A 21,214-nucleotide genomic window follows, 5' to 3' on the forward strand; every position below is an offset into this window, starting at 1 on the left:
GGAGGAGCATTACATATTCAGCATCATGGCTCAGAATGGTTAATATGACATGTTTTGCTGTTTATATTGCTTTCTTTATATTGTTTGGTTTTCTTTTAAGCCATCAGGCCTCCAAACACAGAGGTTTGTGTGGGTACAGCTTCCAGCAGCTCCAGTCGGCTCCTGCTGACCTTAATGAGATATTCTGTGGTGGCCAGTTGCTCTGACAGAATTGCACTTTTCACATTTTACAGACCTTTAAAGCCTTAATATAAAATATATTGAGAATGTTTTTCCTTTAATGGCTTCAAACCATGTCATCATCAAGAACATACTGGCATGTCACCCATAACAACGCTGCAGACCTTCATTTCAGGGCAGATGGACTTGAAGCAAAATGTCCATCACATTTTTCTCTTTCATTGTTATAACGTATTAACTCTCCATCTGTGGTCGGTGTGAGCTTCAGATTCATAAGCGTACCTCAATTATTCTGTTAACCTATTTGCTCTTTCCTTTCCCATGCAGCCAATTGATTATGAGGGCTTCCAGCTCTTCATGGCCACTTACCTGGAGAATGACATCCCAGAGGAGCTGTGTCAGCACCTCTTCACCTCCTTCAAGAGCAAGACAGGAGGCTGCTCCCCCGATCAGTCTCGAGCCGGAACAAGCTTACTGGGTAGGCTGTTTCTATCAGCATAGTTGTATTTTTTTTTTACACCACTGATCACATCAATTGCAGTTAAGTTAGAATCCATGACGTTTTATGCGAGTGTATTTTGGTTTAGCCGCTGTCACAGAGCACAGCAATGAGCTGGTGTACACCTACTAAAGAAAGTTGTTAGAAAAGTCAGGCAGGTCTCCGGACAATCTCAGGTTAATAGCTGTTTCGTTACTTTAAAATAATATTGATCTTCCTCAAAATATTTTTGCAATTTCCCTCCAGAACCCTGAGTGAAAAAAAATGTCTGCATGTTGAACACAATCTGACACAAGGAGTTAAAAAAGAGCGTGAAGAAACAACAGTGTTGACGTTATGTCTATGTACTGTGTTAGAAAGCTTGCTACCCCGCCAGCCCCAGCCCATCCTTCCTAACTAAACAGGAAAATACAATCATACACCTTCCGAATTCAAGTTTCTCTCTTTTACTGAAATCAGAAGTTTAATTGCCTCATTAACTCATCATAAAACACACTACATTAAAACTTGTCATGAACTAAATAAAACTCACCAATACAGCCTTGGTTTGTCTTTCCACAGTCACCTCTGGTTTGGTCATTATAAATCCTCAATTGACAGAATAAGATGTGAAAATATTCCGGCTCCACACGTCATTTTCACCTGCTGCTGATGCCCGACTGTCTCCTCTCTCCCGCTGCGCGCCTCAACTGTCCCCGTCTGTTGTGTATTGTCGTCCCTGAAGTCAAAGTCATAGTCAGGTGTAAATCATCTCTGTACTGTCAAACTGGCCTCCATTGGTCTTGGCTGAGTCCAGTCCCAGTTTGGTATCCAGCCGTGTTCACTCCCAGGCTGGCAAATCCAGTTGAGTTGGTCCCCATCAGTCTTGGTGACTCCCCCTGTTATCTGAGTCTCAGTTCAGACAAACTCCAGGGCCACTGGGTCGAAAAATGCTAAATATCAGATCTAGTAATCGACTAGCCCAATAATCAGTCAACCCATAGTATACAGTATAAACATACCTGTAAATATATATAGAATTAACTTTTACTTGTACTTTTGATACTTTAATGTCTGATACTTTAATTTAGAAACGATTCACATGGGTAACTTTCACTTTTAATAAAGTCATATTTTAATATGATATCTTAAGTATGACTTTTGGATTCTTTTAATAACACTAGTTGGCACTGTTTACTGTTATAGTAACTAACTGAGCATGTTACGTTAGCAGCAAAGACAGAGGCTCCAGAGAGCTGTCTGACAGACTACTGAATCAGTGATTTAACTGCATGTGACGTAATGGAGTTTTCTCTTACTTTCCACCTGTCATCAGTTCTTTCTCCTTCCACAAGCATGCCAGATAAAAGCAAAGCATAATTTAGACCATTCGACATACAAAGTGTTTTCTGAATTATTTTATTTGGTTCGGAGCAAAGATTTACCTGCTTGCTTACTCACTTCCTCTCATGCAGGTGCGGATCATAAGCCTTAGTCGAGGTCGCAGCAGTAATGTTGTGATCAACAAGTAGCACAGAGCATTTGATCAGCTGGCCTTTTTTAATCAGTAGGTCTTTGATGTTTTTGTCAATGTCCAGTGAAAAAACCTGCAGAGACTGAAACAGATCAAAGTACTGGTCTGTGTTCAAAGTGGTCCCTGTAAAACTCCACAGTATTGAGCACTTAACACCAGACATGATCCCATGGACTGCCACTTAAATCAAGTCCCAGTTTCTCTTTGCAAATGAGTCTATATTTACGCTTTTCTTTGACTTCACACTGACCAGAGCAGAAGGAGAAGTGTGCGGGCGGTGTAGGTCTCTTGTACCTCGCTCTGCGCAGTATGTAAACTGTGTCTGCCTCCATCCTTCCATGTGAGTGCTGTGTGGGCCCTGGCTGGCACTGGGCTCTGCCTGTCTGCTCCTCACTGCAGAGCAGCTGAGGAGACAGATGGACTGTTGAATTAGAAATCTATTTCTGTGGTATAAAGGAAGAGGCAACAAGTGTAGAGAGGCTAAATGTGAGTGACAGCATGTCACTTTGGGTGGCAGCACTGGTGCTGAGACTCCCAGTGTCTCAGTTAGTTTACTTTGAGGCGTCTGAGCTTTGACTTCAGCCGGGCACATCGGCTGCCTGTCACCCTCTTCACTCAGTGTGCCGTCCTTCTAGTCTGTCTTTAGAAATGGCAGTAAAGTCGTGTTTCCATACTGCTGTGTTGTGACCTGTTTGCAGGTGGGTTTTTATTTCTGATGGCAACAGAAGAGCTTCAGTCTGATCAGTCATTGCTAGTTTTCTTCACAGACTCTAAAACGTCTGATGTTCTTGCTTTGAGCTACATGTTCATGTGCACATGATGCTGCCTCATGTAACCTGCGCTCCTTCAGGGGGTGGGTTGTTGTTTGCATCCTCAAAAATTTAAAGTGCCTTGTGGAGTTTTCTTGAAAACAATCAAAAGTTATGTTTACACTCAGCGTTCACCAGAACACATTGTTTGTGATCTTGAGGTCCGACCATCTTGTTGAAAGCCTTATTTTTCCTCATTTAAACACTTGAAAAGCCATTTTTTCTCAATAATTTAAACCTGCATTGTCAGCCCAGTCCCCAGAATAAATGTAGGCAGTGTACATTTCTGAAAACCACGGATATGAAACCGCTTTACATTTCTTTGGGTTCAGTTCAGGTTTATGTTGGGACAAAGTCTGTTTAGGTTTAGGCACAAGCACCACTTGTTTAGGTGTAGGAAAACACGTTTCGGCTTAATATACCTGGTTTGGTCAGCTTAAACATGGCTGGAGATGTCCCGACTTCCTGTCAAAAGAAGACATTATTGGTTTGTTGCCAAAAACACATCTGGAAAAGGTCCTGAGGTCTCCTTAAAAATATTACGCGGTGAAACACTTACAGATGTTAAAACACGGTCTGCTCTCCTGTAACTCCATTGCCATCCTCCGCACCTCCCCATATGAAAGTCAGGTTATAAACATGTAATGTGAACGTGAAAACACACATTGTACAAATGTCAATATGGTACATTAGCATAAGACATGTACTAATGTGAACACATCAGTGGTTTGCAGAAATATTAACCACTGACATTTTATCAGCAACTAGACTGGCATTATTCACATTCATGCTTAAGAAGTCTTCTTTGTTCCTGCCTATGTTTGTGTAGGCTATTGCTGTATATCCTGGCACATAACCATCACCCGTAGAGCAGTTAATATTATGAAACCATTGGCAGGAAGGTGTAGCATCACCTACGTGCATGAGACAAACAAAAGTGGAACCCACTCATAGAAATACTGCTCCCTAAGGGTACTATATATCAAAAACTCTTTACGTGTCCATGCGAGTGAGGGGTATGAGCAGTTTCAGTGCTAAAACTTACAATTATTTTAACTAATGGCTAGCATAATGTGACAATTATTTAATCAATTCATTTTTCTGTCTATAAAATTTCTATTTTATAGTGAAGATATTGAAAATGGCCATCATAATTTTCCAGAGTTTAAGGTAGCATCTTCAAGTTCTTTGTTTTAAAGGAGAACTCTGTAGTTTTTGGGAAGAAATATTAATCAGTAGAGAAAGATCTTCATTGGCTGATTTTTTTCCTGCCTAAACAAACTAAATAATCAAACTCTCTTTGTTTTCATGGCTGAATAAACTGAATAAATAAACTGACCGTAAAAGACAACACAGTTTATACTGTTTTACTTTGTTTATATGTGGCGGACCCTGCCACCTTTCTAGCTTCAAACAGTGTTCAGGGACCTTATTTTCCTCTGAGAACAGCTTGTTTATTCACTTATGGAAAAAATAAATGTTTGAATTGAATTTCGTCTTGAAAACTACATAGTGCCCCTTTAACTAAAGCCTGAATGATACTGGATTTTTGGGGCAGATGCTGATGCTGATAATAGATAGTAAAAAAGTTGTTGTTATCGAGATATCTGCCAATATTCAAATGTGGTTATCAAACACTTCAAAATGACACTAAAACAAGGAACTTCAGTGGAAATGTAATGATTATGAATCTCATAAGTAATTATTACCGCAAGCATCCTTTCCCACATTATATTCTGCAAAAAAATGTAAAAATGTCATATTGGCACATATCAGACAACATAAACATCAATACTGATTTATCTGTAATAGGTCAACATCAGCCACCAGCTGACTGATATATCAGACGGGCTCTAGTCTTAAACTCAATGTTATTCAGTTTGCAATCATACATGACAGAGAAAAGAAGCACATCCTGAAAGCTGAAATCAGAGAATGTTTAATGTCATTTTTAATTAAATCCCTCGTCAGAATAGTTCCTGGTTAATTTTCTGTCAAATATCTGTTTGATAAATCCATCAACTGTTTCAGGCAGTTCATTAATGTAATGTCAGCAGAGTGACAAAATGACAATAAGAATGGCAGACTGATTTGAAGAGAAAGTAATCTGCGATAGTGCTGCTGCTTCTCCTGTTGTGATCTCAACATTTACACAATGGTCATCTACTCAGCTGTCAGGTCCATGTGAAGTTATAAACACTTTGTGCAAAATCTAAACTACTGATCCACTCCTAGTTGTTATTTCTCTCATTGTGAGTCTATCTCAGGAACCCAAATACACCTGACACACTGTATATAATGAACTCTCTTGTCATCATCATATTTGAAGAAAAAACAGATATGGTAAACTTTATTTATCAAGGAGCTGCCAGGCTGGTGTGGATTCAGTACATGTTTAGGTTAGTTCTCATCTGGAGAGCGTTGATAGAGCCTGCACTGACACCTGGTGGCAGTCTTGAATAACATGATATGAACCAGTCTGTATGGAACCGATCACTGTACTGATCTAATCCCTCCGAGTCAGTCCACGCCAACTCACCATGAATTCAGAACTGTTCCCAGTGCCTGGACAACTATAGCCAATGTTTCACTATGTGTAATATCCTGCTTTCTGTCGTCTGCTCTATAACATATAAGAGATCTCGATCATGTCCACTGTTACTGCTTCCTGCCTTTCCTGCATTTGGTATGAACATTCAAAGAGCTTTCTGCTCTTGACAAAGGATCTAAAAATAAAAATGTCTGCTCTTAGATATGATACAGAACATACAGGATACTCTTTCTTCTCTGATGTTCACTCATTCTTGCTGCTGCTGCCGTTGTCTTTTTCCCCCATCGATACAATGACTGACCACAGAAGCCCGTTCCATTGATGCAGGCATCTCTATTCAGACCGAAGTGGCCTGTGCCCCAATTACAGGTACCAGAACTGGACGACTAGCCCATATCATCAGGGTGATGTCATCTTAATGGGACAAGAGTCCTCCTGGCTATAACCTCCTGCTCCCTTTGGTGTGCTCTTGTTGTGTTGATGTGAGTTCATGGTATTTTGGCTGTGGACAGTGGATGACTTGATGCTTCGTGAATGGTATCTGTGTAAGGTTTTAACGCAGTGTTGTCATTTTTCTGCTTCCTGTCCCTCTATGCATCCTGAGTATTTGGATTGTTGTGAAGTTTTACAATATTTCTTCATGTTGCTTTTTTAAATTAACCAACTCTTTGTGCTTCTAATATCCCCTCCCCTCACCCTCCACGGTTTCTATAAGTTATGTTCACTCTTTCTCTATCCAATCTTTTTTTTCTTTTCTTTGGTGTACGTACCAACAGGGATGAATGGAAAAAGCATCCTGTCTGCAATGGGCCGTCACACACCGGAGCACTCCAGTGTGATGAGCACAGCAGGCTCAGGAGCCACCACCTCGCCTTGTTCATCTCGCTCCTCCTCACAGCGCTCAGGGACGGGGGCCCATACACCTGGGGGGCCCCACCGATCACCCTGCACCCAGGCCAAAACCTCAGAGGCCAGCAGCAACGCCCTGACCCCCAACACAGGTCCTGCTAGGTCGCCAGTGTCCCCCAAACTGTCACCAGGTGAGGTTAACTACACTGAGACAAGACTGACTGCAAGTGGTTGGTAGTGGTGGTTTTCTTTGACAGAAAGGACAACAATCACACTCTGATACTGGCCAGGAGTCATAGGTGAAATGACTGATGGTTTTTAGCCTTTATATTTCACACCTGCGTGTGTCTTGTATGTGTGCTGAACCAGTATACTGTAGGGGTGTAATCATACAGTTGCTTTAGGATTTATTACGATTACTGATCCACTCAGAATATTTCTTAACAAAGTTGGAATTAAAAACAGCCTGACATTTTTTTAGTTGTGTGTTTTGTTTTTGTGTGCAAATTTCACCACTCTTAATCTTAAACGTTAGTGTTCGAAAAAGCAGTTTGACAGAGTAATCACAGTGTCTCCCAACTTTGTATTTTCAATGTTTTCACAATACTTATTCTTACTGTATTTATTTGGAATATCATTTGAATATGAATATCAACTGAATATAAGTTTCGTGATTTAGGTTCTAGTTGCAAGTAGTACTTGCAGGCAGGTCTTTATCTACATGAAACTAAATTTAAGAAATCAGCAGGCACGTTTCGCTGCTTCATCATTTTTGTCTTCTTGTAAGGAAGAATGATGAAGAAGAATAAATTCTTTTGAGCGTCACAACCCCTGCATAATGATTCATTTCACAGTCTTAATTTGAGCCATTCAGTCCAATAACATTTGGAAAGTCTAGAAGAGCCGCACGATTAAATTATTTTATACCCATTCAAGTTAGCCGGGAGCTAAACCAGAAGTTAGCCTGCTCGATCTACGATCCAGGTATTTTCACAGCCGGGAAGTTGAGCTTTTTTGGCTTCAAAACACCACTGAGCAGCTTTCATAGGAATGAATGGGGCTCCACCTCCAACACTGTGTCCAGTAATAAAACGTCCTTGAATAGACCACATCCCAAATTCCTTCTTTATTTATGCACCACCACCGGATGTTGATAATGCGTCATCACTTCGCTCGGCTGAATTTAGCATGTTCACCCAGGTCTTACGTTTAGATCAAAGCCGAGCCGAGGTGATAAAACCCCGGGTCTACTGCAGAGGGTGTAAATGCAGAGGTTACACATTCCCATTGCACAAAAAAGCCTGATCTTAGTGGGTTTAAGTGGGATTTTTGACCAGTGGAAAAGGGGTTAGTAAATTCCTTACTTTTTTTTGCAGTTTTGGCAAGGATCATTTTTGAAAGTGATTCTTTCTTCTGTGACAACAAGTTAAAACAAGTTTGGCAGGACAAGTGTTTTCCTCAGGATCATTTTTCTGTACTACTCTCTGAAAATGTGAAAAGAGTTTGTTGGAATAACTTTTTGTTGTTGTACCTTTCTGGCTTCAAACTGTGTTCCTGGACCTTATTCTCCTCTGAAAACAGCTTGTTTATTCACTTATGGGAAAAATAAATATTTCTGAGTTTGTATTATTACCTCATTAATATTGTAAATATTAAAATTCTGAGATTGAATTTCTTCTCTAAAACTACACAGTGCCCCTTTAATGTTGCTGTTCATTTTTTACCTCCATGATGTATATCATCACATTTTGGATTGCAGTTTATTGTGCCACAAAATATTTTTCAGTAAAATGAAAGGTACGGTTAAGGTAAAGTAGGTTCCTGTTTTTTATAAAAGTCTGATGATGGTCCCATTTCTAAGATAATAGAATCAGAGTTTTAGTGCATCTTCATGAAAATGGAAACTAAGTGAATTACACTTCTGTGCTTTTTAGACTTCAGACTAACATGACTCATGCCATCTAGGTGCTGCTAATCCAGTTATGACTTTCCTGATTGGTTACCCCATCACATGATGTCACATTGTTTTGGTCAGCAGCCTGTGGCATCTCCATCCTCCATCTGTACTGTAAACAGTGTTTTGTCAAACTGTTCTCCATGGCTCTGTTTTGTCTCTACCTGTTGTACTGGGATCAGAGTTCTCTAAAGCTGTCAAACTAATACTTCAATGTGTCATTTAAACTGCTTCTTTTACTTATTCATTCCATTAATTTCACCAGAGGAGCCGCAGCACAGTAGAGAGAGTGGTGGGAGCTGTGAGCAGCCTTGAACACTTGTGTTGTACATCAACAGAGAGGAGCCGCTCAGAGAAGCATTTGTCTCTGCGGAGGAGCCCGTCGCCCCAGAAAGGCTCTCCCCTGCCGTCGCCCCAGGTGGTCTTTCTCAAGGACATCGTCTGCTACCTTTCCCTGCTCGAGAGGGGGACACCGGAGGACAAGCTGGAGTGTGAGTGACAGGGGTGGGGGATGCAAGCGGAGGGTCAGCTCCTCTCAGGAGTGTCAAGTGGGAGCAGCTGTCATCTGCAATGTGTGCTCAGGCCTCTAATACAGCTTGTTGAGTAGAACGTCAGCTCAGGTTGACAGCATGAGTAATAAGGCGTTCCATCCTTCTCTAGCTGCCTCCCCAGGGCCATAGATATGGTGTACACCTCCCACACGGGGCAGGTCAGTGACATGCTTAAGCCCTGCTGTGCCCAATTGACTTCTTTAGTGTCTAATGCTATATTGGCCCACACTGACAAGGCTAATCTCCGCTAACTGTTCCCCATGCCCCAGTACAGAAGTAGCTCGCTCCACTTCTTTAACCCCTTGGCCATTTGGAGAGAGTCCAAGAACTAATGTTAATGCTTCAGACAGCTACTAATTATCTGACGGATCTGAGTCATCATGGGATCTCTGTTCTCTCATTTACCTCTAGTCATGTTTCGGCTGTACGACACGGACGGCAACGGGGTTCTGGACAGCTCGGTGAGTAGTCTCTTCTTACTTTTGTCTCCCTCCCCCACCACCCTCATCTTTCTCTCTTTGCCCTTTGCACACAGCAGCTCTAAGAATAGAAACCTGGACACTCAGTGACAGCAGTTGTGTTTACATGAGGTCATTTGTAATGGTTCTGTTCAGTTTGACATTAGCCATGTGCTGAAGAGACCACATAAACAGACACTCTCGTCTGTGAATATGTTATATATGAAGGGATATACATTGTTCATATACAGACTTTGTTTCACTGTACATCACCATAAGGACTGACTTTATTGTTGACTAAAAACACATTATTCACATCACAAGCAGGAGAAGTTTCACATTTGTCATCCATGTTTGAAATGTATGAAGGGAAATGCAAACTAGGGGGTAAAGCTATGATGACTGGTTTCACTTGTGTCTTTCTGTATGTAGGAGCTGGATCGTATCATCAATCAGATGGTGCATGTGGCAGAGTATCTGGAGTGGGATTCAACAGAGCTGCGACCGGTGAGCAAACTCTCCGCTGCAGTAAAGTCTAATGATGAGCAGGAAGAGAAACGTAAACAGGCCCCACTGTCAAGGTTGTGTCATTATTTACTCACCCTTAATGCCTCAAGTGACACCCAGAAAGTGGATTTTAGTTCCAGAAAAACACAAGGTTGCTTGAAGCAGAAAAACAACAGGCTTGTTAGAGGGGAGGACCATGAAAAATAGGTTTATTCATTCAAAGTTATTTTTTTTTTGCATTTTGCAACAAAACTACAAAACAGTGAAATTTTATACCCATGAAGTCATTTGTAAAGAAAATTAAACTGCCATGGTTATTTTTCATTCATTCTTTCAAACTGTTGGCCTTAACACACTGGTTGAAGAAGCACAGAAAAAAGGCTCTACTCCCTAAGGAAACTTAGGAAGGCTAAATTCTGGAGCCAGATTCTGGTCAACTTTTACAGAGAAGCAACACAAAGCATCCTGACTGGAAACATCACAAACTGACATGGTTCATCATGGCCCAGGACAGGAAGGCTCTACAGCAGCTGATTAAAACCACCCAGGACATCAGAAGTGAAAAAAACCAAAAACTTTTAACAGGGAGAAAAAGATGGAAGAAACCTCAGGAAGAGCCACAGAGGAGGGATCCCTCTCCCAGGACAGACAGACATGCAGTAGATGTTGAATGTACAGAACAGAGCAAGAAAATCACAGTTTACAAATTGGATTGACAGAATATTTGATACAAATTATAATATATGTAAAGTGTGTGGATCCAGGAGACGACTGAGCAGGACGAGGCATCGCCAAGTGGTGCCCGAGCCACACGACCTCCTGTCCACCGTGGTGACCTGGAAGAGGGCAGGACACACAGGATAATTAGCAGTAAAACAGAGAAGATCAAAGTAAAGAGGCATCAAATTTTGCAGAAATACAGATATAAGGAGATAGTAAAATAAAGGAGAGCAATGATCCAACGGAGCCCACGGTATGATGATCCAGATCCATCAATATGTGAGGCAGCAGGAGCCAGGAGAGGTAGATGCTCCCAGGAGCCCGTGATCCATCAGGAGGAGCCTGAATGAAAAGAGAGGAGGAGGAGACACAGCTTGCAGCTTGTGGGAACAGAAAACAAAAAGTTAGAGAAATGCGATGTTAATCAGAATAAACAGATTGTGTCTCGTCAGCAGGACAATGTGAATTCTAATAATATAGGTAACTCATTGAGACTGAGACCGACCCACCAAAGAAGCTAGCAATCGAAGTACGATACTAGAAGACAACACCCACCCCAGTGACAGTCTTTTCACCCTGCTGCCATCTGACAATGATAAAGAATGTATCTGCTGCCGTACCACCAGACTACAGAGAAGCGTCTTTCTCGGCACTCCATTTTTCAAGATAGATGTAGCAGGACTCAAGGGAGTCAAACATTGTTTTATTTTATTTTTAAACCCTTGTGATTTAAGAAATGACAATAAATTGACCTTGTGCCTTGTATTGTGACTATAACTGAACCCTGAGCTGAGTAAACAATTACACCTACCATGAAAGTGAATCAGAGCCAGTTATGAAGTTGTAAAAGCATCTCTGTCTGTTTAACAATGGCAATGCATTTCACTTTATAATGCACAAGATATAGCTAAAAGCGTATTGCCATCTGTGGTCCTGTAGTACCAGTACATAGAGTATGTCCATTTGTTTCAACCACTAGAAACTCTTTAATGATATTAGAGACCTACTTTAAACCACAGTATGCAGTCTGCCTGTAACTGACTTCTCTGTGGAGGTATTTACAAAACATATGCTGACTTTGGTTTTAAGGACTATATATCTGTGTCACCTCAGATACTGAAGGAGATGATGGAAGAGATTGACTTCGACAAAGATGGGACTGTCACACTGGAGGAGTGGATCAGAGGAGGCCTCACTACTATCCCTTTACTGGTCCTGCTGGGCATGGATACGGTACATTTTAGTCTCTCTCTCTCTCTCTCTCTCTCTCTCTCTCTCTCTCTCTCTCTCTCTCTCTCTCAATTCAATTCAATTCAATTCAATTCAATTCAATTCAATTCAAAGGGGCTTTATTGGCATGAAAGTTTCAATAATAATGTTGCTAAAGCATCAAAATACAATTTGTCCAAACATTTGGACAGAACACAATAAACAATAATATGAACATTAACACAACATTAAGATTGATTTACATTAATTATATATACAGTATATCTTGCATCTCTGTCTCAACCTCACCTGTCGAGCAGTGACCACATGTTCTGTTTTCTTTTGGTTGCCATGATTGTTTGTGTCTTCCTGTTTGGATTGTCAGTTTGTGGTCACTGAGCCTGTACTTGGTGAGGATCTGTCTCTGCTTTCTATCTCTGACAGTAGAGAGATGTTCTGCTATTTCATCATCTCTTTTTAGGGCTAGATAACAGTCTGATCTACTTTGGCTTTTAGTTTATTCTTTCCAATGTTCCAGGTAGGTTTCTTTACATTGTGTTATAATTTGCTTTACTCTGATTGGTGTTTGGAGAGCAGTGTTGTTGTGAGGCTGGTCAGACTGTGTCTGAGAGGGGGCAGTCTCTCTCTCTCTCTCTCTCTCTCTCTTTCTCTTTCTCTCTCTGTGTGTGTGGGTGTGTGTAAATCTCTATAGTTTGTCTTCATACAACCATTTAACATTTGTTGTTCCGTATGTTCCTTTTTGACATCTTGAGTTCAAAGTACTCATTGGCTGTAATAAGATCAGTTCCCAGTCAGCAGCACAATGTAGCTTATTTCCTTCCCCACTAACTGTTTACTTATTTTTTGTTTATTCTTAAACGTACTACAAGGAGTTTTTAATTGGTTATGAAACAGTCTCAGTCAATTTATTTTGATGCCTCTTTATGACCTACATAAGCATTCATGCCATCAGAGAGAAGATTGGCTACTTTATTATTGTTATTATAGTTAAATGGTTCCCAAACCTTTTCTGCAGAGCCCCCATTTAGTACATAACATTACATTTTGTAAAGATCAGATCAAGCTTGTTACCACAAGGCAGTGGTGCTCATACTGCTTTTGTCCACAGGGACCGCCAGAATCAACAACACATGAAAGCTGTTTGTAGCAGCTTTAACAAAAATCTAAACATTTTGCTATTACTGCTGGGAATTTAAAACATTTCACTCAAAACATACTTCCCTGGGGAAGGATTTTCCTTTTTAAAAATATGGTTTCATGTACTAAATGCATAGCACGTTTTCATGAACTCCATACTGGATTTTTGAGGATCATACCCAATTTTACAGTCAGAAAATTCAATTCAACACTCTCTGTTAAGCAAACTACTACTGTTACTTATTGAAGTTAGTTATTCAAGCTGCGAGGCTCTCTTCACATCCCCTCACTTGTATTTTGAGTGCAATTTATTTTCCACAAAATAAACAAAGTTAAAGAAGAACTTGACAGGGCTTTTTAAAAATATATTTATATTTTCTATAGACATCGTGATAGTATAATTATTGTGAATACTTTAGGCCACAATAATTGTGTTGTGAAAATCTGATGTTGTGATAGCCCTTCTTTCAAACAGATAAAGTACATGCTGGGTGGGGTTATTGTTGATTTGAGAATTCTCCAAACTGTTTATGCCAACAACATTCACCAAAATCCTGGAAATACAAGGCTGTCCCAATAGAAGGACATTATCAGTGCTTAATCCATCCTTTGTTGTCTCCTCCTAGAATGTACAGGAAGATGGGCAGCATGTTTGGCGTCTGAAGCACTTCAACAAACCAGCGTACTGTAACTACTGCCAGACCATGCTGCTCGGAGTCCGCAAGCAGGGCCTCTGCTGCTCCAGTAAGTGTGTGTCTGCTTTCCTCTGTCTGTTTACATCTCTTTGTCTTCATTTCTCCTGCTTCTCTGACTTCCTCTCCTCTCCATCTCTGTCATTATCTCTTTGTCTGTTCCTCCATCTTTATCTGTCTTCTACTTTACTCCAGCATCTGACTCAAATTTCAGTTATTTGTTCTGCCTGAGCGCCTCTGAGTCAATGTTGTTTTTCAATTAAAAGTCCTCACAGTCGTCATTAAAAAAACCATTAACAATGTTATCATGTGTAATTTCACTATTGATTGAATTCTGCCAGGGAGCAGTTCTCCGGGCTGCTGTTATTGTCACTGTTTAATGCAAGTACTCACTTATTGTCTGAAATGATCTGTAATGTGGTAACATTTGATTAAATTCCTTCTAAACCTTGTTTTAGTAGCTCTTATTAAAGGGGCACTATGTAGTTTTTGAGAGGAAATTTAAACTCAGAACTTTTTTCCATAAGTGAATAAACAAGCTGTTCTAAGAGGAAAATAAGGTCCCAGAACACTGTTTGAATCTAGAAAGGTGGCAGGGTCCACCACATATGAACAAAGTAAAACAGTATAAACTGTGTTGACCTTTAAGGTCAGTTTGTTTATTCAGTTTATTTAGTTTTTGTTTAGGCAGAAAAAAATCAGCCAATGAAAATCTTTGTCTACTCATTAACGTTTCTACACCAACACTACATAGAACACCTTTAGCATGAGACAGAACCAGGAAGTGTAAATGAGGAATATGTCAACAAACTGTTGCCTCCTGTTGTATTTCCACAGTATGCAAGTACACAGTACATGAACGTTGTGTGTCCAAAGACATCGCTGCCTGCATCAGCACCTACGCCAAGTCACGTAGACACACCAACGTAAGTACAAACAGAGCGCATGAAAGGCTTCATTCTGTGTATGACATGCCTTGCTGATAACATGGACTGATGCTGCAGGGTAATGAGAAAGGAACACTGACCAGTCTGTTCAGCAGCCTCCCACTGGCTCATGGTTCTGTTCAACAGAGCAGGGAGGATCATGGGATGGTCTGTGAGGTCATGCACATCTAGTAAATACCCTCTGTATTTTAGCATTGATGTGGTTAGGCTCTACAGAATGATTTCTCTGGCTCAGGTCACATGCTGTATACCTCTGTGGAGGTTTGTACTTTTCTTCAGGCCTCTCGCAAAAACTCCCATGAATCCCATTCATTTCCTTTTGTAATATTTATTTTCAAATTGTCTTGTATATTGTATTTCTTCAGTAATTGATGATAAATTTAACAGTCAATAATTGTATTAATTGATAACTAATTTAAGTCATAAAAAAAAACACTAAACATTTTCATTTCCCAGTTTCTCATAATGTAAGGATTTGCCACCTGTTGAATTCATAGTCCTAACAAAGAGGGTACAGCATATCACCAGACTAACTGCTAACTGTATTCTGTTTGGACATCCATGACTGTAGCTGTTTGCTTGTTAGCTCACCTAGCTGTGCAGCTGACCAGAATACCGAGGGAGTGTTGTTTACACAGCAAGCACAGACACTTTGGACTGCTGGGAGAAAGAGGTTAGAAAGATGCTAACTTCGGTGCTAACTTCGGCAGATATCTGCAACACTATACATAGACGTCCCTAACATAACATCAAAACTGTTATTACTTCACAATCTGTTGATAGTTTTAGTTCATTTTTGAATGTTTAAACCAAAATTATTAATTTTGTAAATTGTATATTACTCAGATGTGACCTTTGGCCTTTTGAACAATTTTCTAATATTTTTTGCACTAAACTTAATTGCAATAATAATCCACTGATTAATTAATTGACCAATTAACTAAGTGTCTCTTTAGTGTAGAAGTACTGCTTGTTTATGTTCCTGTCTTCCTGTTCCTATATGGCTTTGGAAGGTCTTACATCTGGGAAGTCAAAAATACCTTGACGATTCATGATATGATTAAGCATTGTCTCACAACCCACTCTACTGAACTAAATATAAGTCTAAATCAGCCTCATTTTTTTATATTCTGAATGAAAAATGTCAAATGCAGAGCAGATCACTGTGGTATTTACTGAACATGATCTAAGTAAAACCAATGATTCAATTAGGAAAACAAGGGCAAAGCATTTGTATAGACAGGGTTATCTCTCAACCTGGAAAACCTGGAATTCTATAATTAACCGGAATGTCCAGGCTGTCTTGGAACCCAGAAGTATGGCATTGAGTATCAAGTGGGTGGATGGATTTATGGAAGAAGGGAAAATTTTACAGAGCAGTTCTGTTAATGAAATAAGATCCCGCACTGGAGCTCATGAAGCGTGTCACTGGGGATGGTGTCAGGTCTGATCCGTTGTCTTTCAAATCTACAGCAGAACTCATTCAGTTCATCGGCCAGGCGCAGGTCATTTATGGAGTTGGGGGCTGTTGGTTTATAGTTCGTAATCTTCCTGAGCCCACTCCAGACTGTAGCAGCAGAGTCATTGGCTGAGAACTGTTGTTGGAGTTTCTCCGAGTACTATCATTTAGCTTCTCTCACCCCTGTGCGTGATGGTACACAGCAGTCCTCACAGAGGCTGATGTATGAAGTCCCAGCCTCTGTGTCCTTATCCAAACTCATGTTTGTAGCAGACCTGAAAGCATCCCAGTCAGTACAGTCCAGGCATGCCTGAAGATCCTCCACAGCCTCGCTGGTCCACTTCTTTGATGTCCTCACAACAGGTTGCAGAGCTTTAATTTCTTCCTGTATGCAGGAATCAGATGGACCTTGACGTGGTCAGAGTGGCCCAGTGCAGCGCTGACTGTGGTGTAACAGTGATCCAAATCATTCCCCTCTCTGGTTGGACATTTAATAAACTGTTTGTATTTGGGAAGTTCGTAGTTGAGGTGTCCTTTGTTAAAGTCACCGAGTCCTGGTATGACCACTCCACGCCGTGTATCTGGTCAGTGAGGACACTCTCTGACAGGAAGCAGCACGTGAAGCTATATCTCCGACTCACGGACCATCAGCACCGGATCCCCCCAAGGCTGTGTTCTTTTTCCTCTGCTATTCTCCTGTACACCAACAGCTGCATTTCCAGCCATCAGTCTGTCAAGCTCCTGAAGTTCGCGGACAACACCACCATAATTGGGCTCACCTCAGATGGGGATGAGTCAACCTACAGGTGGGATATAGACCATCTGGTGACTTGTTGCAGCGAGAACCTTCAACACGGTGGAGTCCTACCGCTTCTTGGGTACCATCATTTTCCAGGATCTGAAGTGGGGATTGAACATCAGCTCTCTCATCAAAAAAGCCCAGCAGAGGATGTACTTCCTGTGGCAGTTGACGAAATTCAGCCTCCCAAAGACGATGATGGTGCACTTTTATGCTGCCATCATCGAGTCCATCCTCACTTCCTCCATCACCATCTGGTACGCTGCTGCCACTGCCAGGGACAAGGGCACACTATAGTGTATCATTCGCTCTACTGAGGAGGTGATTGGTTGCAATCTGCCATCCCTCCTGGACCTGTACGCCTCAAAGACCTGAGGCGTGCAGGTAAGATTGTTGTCGACCCCTCTCATCCCAGACACAAACTTTTTGAGACTTCTTACCATAAGAACAGTTTCTTCCTATCTTCAACTAGCCTCATTAACAAGACCCATGAGCCCATCTGACACTGATCCTCCTCCCTCCCCCTTCACTTACATTAATGTAAAGTTTCCGTCACTAGCCACTTTTATTTTACACATCACAATATCCATCTCTACTGTGACCTTGCACAATATGGACTTCACTCAAGGATACTTTGCTTTTTGTCCAGTAGAGCAACTAAGTGTCTCAGCTGTTGTTTTATCCTGGTGTGAATTTTAGCTCAATTCATGTATTATTTCTCTTGAGAAAAAAGAGGCCCTGGTTTGAAGTCATCATAGTTGTTTTTGCTGCAGCAGTGTTTTATTTGAGATAAAACTAATATTGCACATTATTGTTTTACACATGGTGTCAACTTAATGTCACAGTTTTGTAGATGCACTTCACTATACATTGAGCAAAAAACATTATAACATTCAAAACCATAAGTTATGTTTGCTTCTTGACGAAATGACTAAATTAAATGCTGACTAACATTTTAACATGTTGCCCTCTCTCTCTTACCCTCCAGGCTATGCAGCATGTATGGATAGAGGGTAACTCTCCTACCAAGTGCGACCGCTGTCACAGAAGCATCAAGTGTTACCAGGGTCTGACGGGCTTGCACTGTGTGTGGTGTCAGATCACTGTGAGTTGCTGCCTTATGTAGACACAGATAACTCTTATTATTATGAGGTAACGCTTTAATTTGCAGTGGCCACATTCCAAACTCTGTACTGACTAACAGGGGAGCATCCTAAGTATGCAGCACAATAGATTTAGACTGTATAGACTGTAGAGTATTGTTTTATTATGGTTCACCCTCACAGTATATATTAAAGGGGTTAATGAACAACGCAGGACTGGGTGTTATGAACTTAAAATAAATATTGCAATATTTTTAGGCTATATAGCGATACACAACATATATATATATCTCGATATTTAAAAATCTCATCAAAAACACTTCATAAATGTAAGACTGGGAGACAAAATCAAATATTACAATATTTTTGACCATATACCTCAATATCAATATTGTGACAATATTGTAGGGATGACTTTTGATACTTTAACTAGATGTTAACACGAGAGTTTCGATCAATAATCATCAGTAATGTGGATATAATGACTGAGTGTGTAAAGACGTGTATGAGAACAAGTAGAACGGTCTGGTAAGTTCAGAAAATGACATCACTTCACTGTAATGTAGCCTCTAAAACCAGGAAAAACAACACTAATGTCATATTCCATATAACAATATCCAAAATCCAGGGTTGGGAGGGTTACTTGTAGTAAGTAATCCAAGTTTCACAAGATTAAAGTAATGCAACTTGATTACTTTCCATTACTTTTGGATTACCTCAGTACCAAACATATGCAAATAAAGACAAGAGGAAATAAATATCAATAACATAACATGTATTTTATTTTAATATCGAGTGTGTATTCTGTAAGAATACACTAGTGTGTATTTGGTTTCACTTAAAACCAGAGTGATGTTGTGTTAGACTCATGTGCCCGCATGTGCATAGTTACAGTCTAGTATTTCATTCTTTATTTTAAAATTGTAATCCTGTTAATAATTCCCTTTTCTGCTGAATGTATCTGTAATCTAATTACATCTTTTGTTATGTAATTTTACCCAAATACAGTTACCTCTTTTTGTATCCTAATTACGTAATCCCGTCAGGTGTATTCCGTTACTTCCCAAGCCTGCCAAAATGCAGAGACCATGCAGTAGTTTAACCACTGGCACAAAGGCAGGATACTTCTTTGGAAATGTTATTGCTGATGAACATGATAAATGATTTCAACTCAGATGTGGATGTTTTCATGAGGACGGCAGCAGTCTTGTACAAGTGCTTATTTCTGTTTGTTACACTTATTAAAATTAGTCATTGAAAGCCACTGAAAGCAGTATGCTGAAATTGTAACTGTGTACTTTCAAAGCACACTGAGTAAAAAAATGTCTCTATTAAGTTTAGTGCTGATGAACACGATTGGTGAGAGGCTGGAAGGGTTAATGATTCAGGTTGATGTAGATGTTTTCATAAGGATGGCAGCCTTTGTGTTTAGTGCTCTCATATATAAATACAATGCTCTGATGGGAGACAAAAGGTTTTTTTTAAATGTTGCCTATATTAATGCTATAAGATTACAGCTCCGATGGAGATTTAAATGTTAGATGTGTGTCATGATTACACTTATTGTTAACCATGAGGCTGATATTGCTGATATTATATTTAAAATGGCACTTCATATCAATAAGGTTGCTAACCACTGATGTATAGTCTCATAAAATGATACTGATATAATATCAGTACATTGTGAATTAATTATGTCCATTATAAAGTCTGTCTCACTCTTACAGGCACACATTAGGACGTTGCATTGACTTACACCTACTGTAGCTAGAAATTGGGTAATGGTTCGGTCCTTACCTAAACATTAACTACATCTTAATGTAAAATGTGATGTTTTACTACATGGGGATCAGAGTTTTGTCCCCATATATGAGGCAAATCCCTACAGTGTCCTGTGTAAACACATTCATGTCCCCACAGTGCAGAATTATAGACTCAAACTGACTTGAGTCACTGTTTTGATGGCTTGTGTTAACTTGACTTGAGACATGATTACTTCTCTGTGTTTGTTTGATGTTTTCAGTGTAGTTTTTTAGTTTATGTTTAGTCTGGCTTTCAGTATTTTACAGTTTAAATTAAGGGGGAGGGGATACATTCTCAACTGAGAAGAAATTAAAAAATAAATACACTTTAATAAAGTTTTTTTATTTCTATTTGATGACATTTATTTCACTGAATATCTATAATTATAATAAGAAGTAAGTTCACATTTTTTGAACAGGTTAGATAAAATATCCAATAATATAATTATTAGACAGGTACTAATAAGAATTCTTACTGCAGGTAAGACTGCAGTATCTTGATGGTGGTGGTGTAAAGGGGGGCTTGACTTGGACTTGACTTGCCTTAACTACAGAATTGATTGACTTATCCCCACAAAAATGACTTGGGACCTGAGACTTAAACCAAATGACTTGAGACATGTTTGCCACAATATGATTCATACAAATACTTACACACTTTAACCCATTTTACTTAGCATTACCTTTCAAATCCACTAGATGTCACCACTGACTTGGAGTTTTCTCAACATCAGCCCTGCTCACAAAACACACCGTTTCACAGAGCTGTTCTCATGTCAGCATGAAAAATATTCCACAGATTAATACAAATGTATAACTTTTGATTGACTTCTGATGGCCTGTCAAACAGTCAGTATATACTGTTAGGATAAACAGCCTCCAACGTGTAGCGTTTCATACTGCTAACATTTGATACACTCAGTCCCACAGATGGAGTCCACCCACAGTTCTTATGTTTCTGCTTCTCCTCTCATCCGTAGCTCCATAATAAGTGTGCATCTAATGTGAAAGCAGAGTGTGATGGAGGAGCCTTGAGGGACCACACTCTGTTGCCCTCGTACATCTGCCCCGTTGTCTTGGTGAGAATGCTTTTCTCTGCTATCCGTACACAAGGCTGCACATATGTACAATTGAAACTATGTTCACTCCCACAGACGAAGGAGGAACGGTTTGTTTTCAGTATTATGTCATTCACATAAAAAAAAAAATCCTCTTCAGACTCCGTTGACGGCACTGATTATACGGTCAGCCTCACTCTCACAACTGTTACTGCCGCCTCAGAACGTTGTTATAAAGTTCATTTATTAGGAACATCGAGCTAAAAGTAATGCAGTCTGTCATACAGACTCCTGATATGAATCCTACGTTCATCAATGTTATGATCATTTCAGACATAGCAGACATAACTGTATAACATTATACAGAGAGCTGCTTCTGTTATTTTATTATTATTT

The 21,214-nt window shown here is 40.1% G+C and overlaps 1 protein-coding gene across 2 annotated transcripts in view; it reads left to right on the forward strand.

Annotated features, from left to right (window-relative positions):
• The window catches only part of dgkg (diacylglycerol kinase, gamma), a 100,424-nt gene that overhangs the window by 14,421 nt on the left and 64,789 nt on the right, over nucleotides 1-21,214 (forward strand). Inside the window, exons 4-14 of one of the 2 annotated variants that reach the window (XM_073473667.1) lie at nucleotides 508-658; nucleotides 5,859-5,921; nucleotides 6,329-6,592; nucleotides 8,694-8,846; nucleotides 9,318-9,367; nucleotides 9,797-9,871; nucleotides 11,705-11,824; nucleotides 13,585-13,702; nucleotides 14,488-14,576; nucleotides 17,844-17,960; nucleotides 20,741-20,839. In XM_073473667.1, coding sequence (XP_073329768.1) covers nucleotides 508-658; nucleotides 5,859-5,921; nucleotides 6,329-6,592; nucleotides 8,694-8,846; nucleotides 9,318-9,367; nucleotides 9,797-9,871; nucleotides 11,705-11,824; nucleotides 13,585-13,702; nucleotides 14,488-14,576; nucleotides 17,844-17,960; nucleotides 20,741-20,839 — 1,299 coding nt within the window. Of the gene's footprint in view, nucleotides 1-507; nucleotides 659-5,858; nucleotides 5,922-6,328; nucleotides 6,593-8,693; nucleotides 8,847-9,317; nucleotides 9,368-9,796; nucleotides 9,872-11,704; nucleotides 11,825-13,584; nucleotides 13,703-14,487; nucleotides 14,577-17,843; nucleotides 17,961-20,740; nucleotides 20,840-21,214 lie in introns of those variants that run through there. The other variant, XM_073473668.1, reaches the window with a different exon arrangement.

This window comes from Pagrus major, chromosome 9 (genome assembly GCF_040436345.1).
Source record: "Pagrus major chromosome 9, Pma_NU_1.0".
Classification (NCBI taxonomy): domain Eukaryota; kingdom Metazoa; phylum Chordata; class Actinopteri; order Spariformes; family Sparidae; genus Pagrus; species Pagrus major.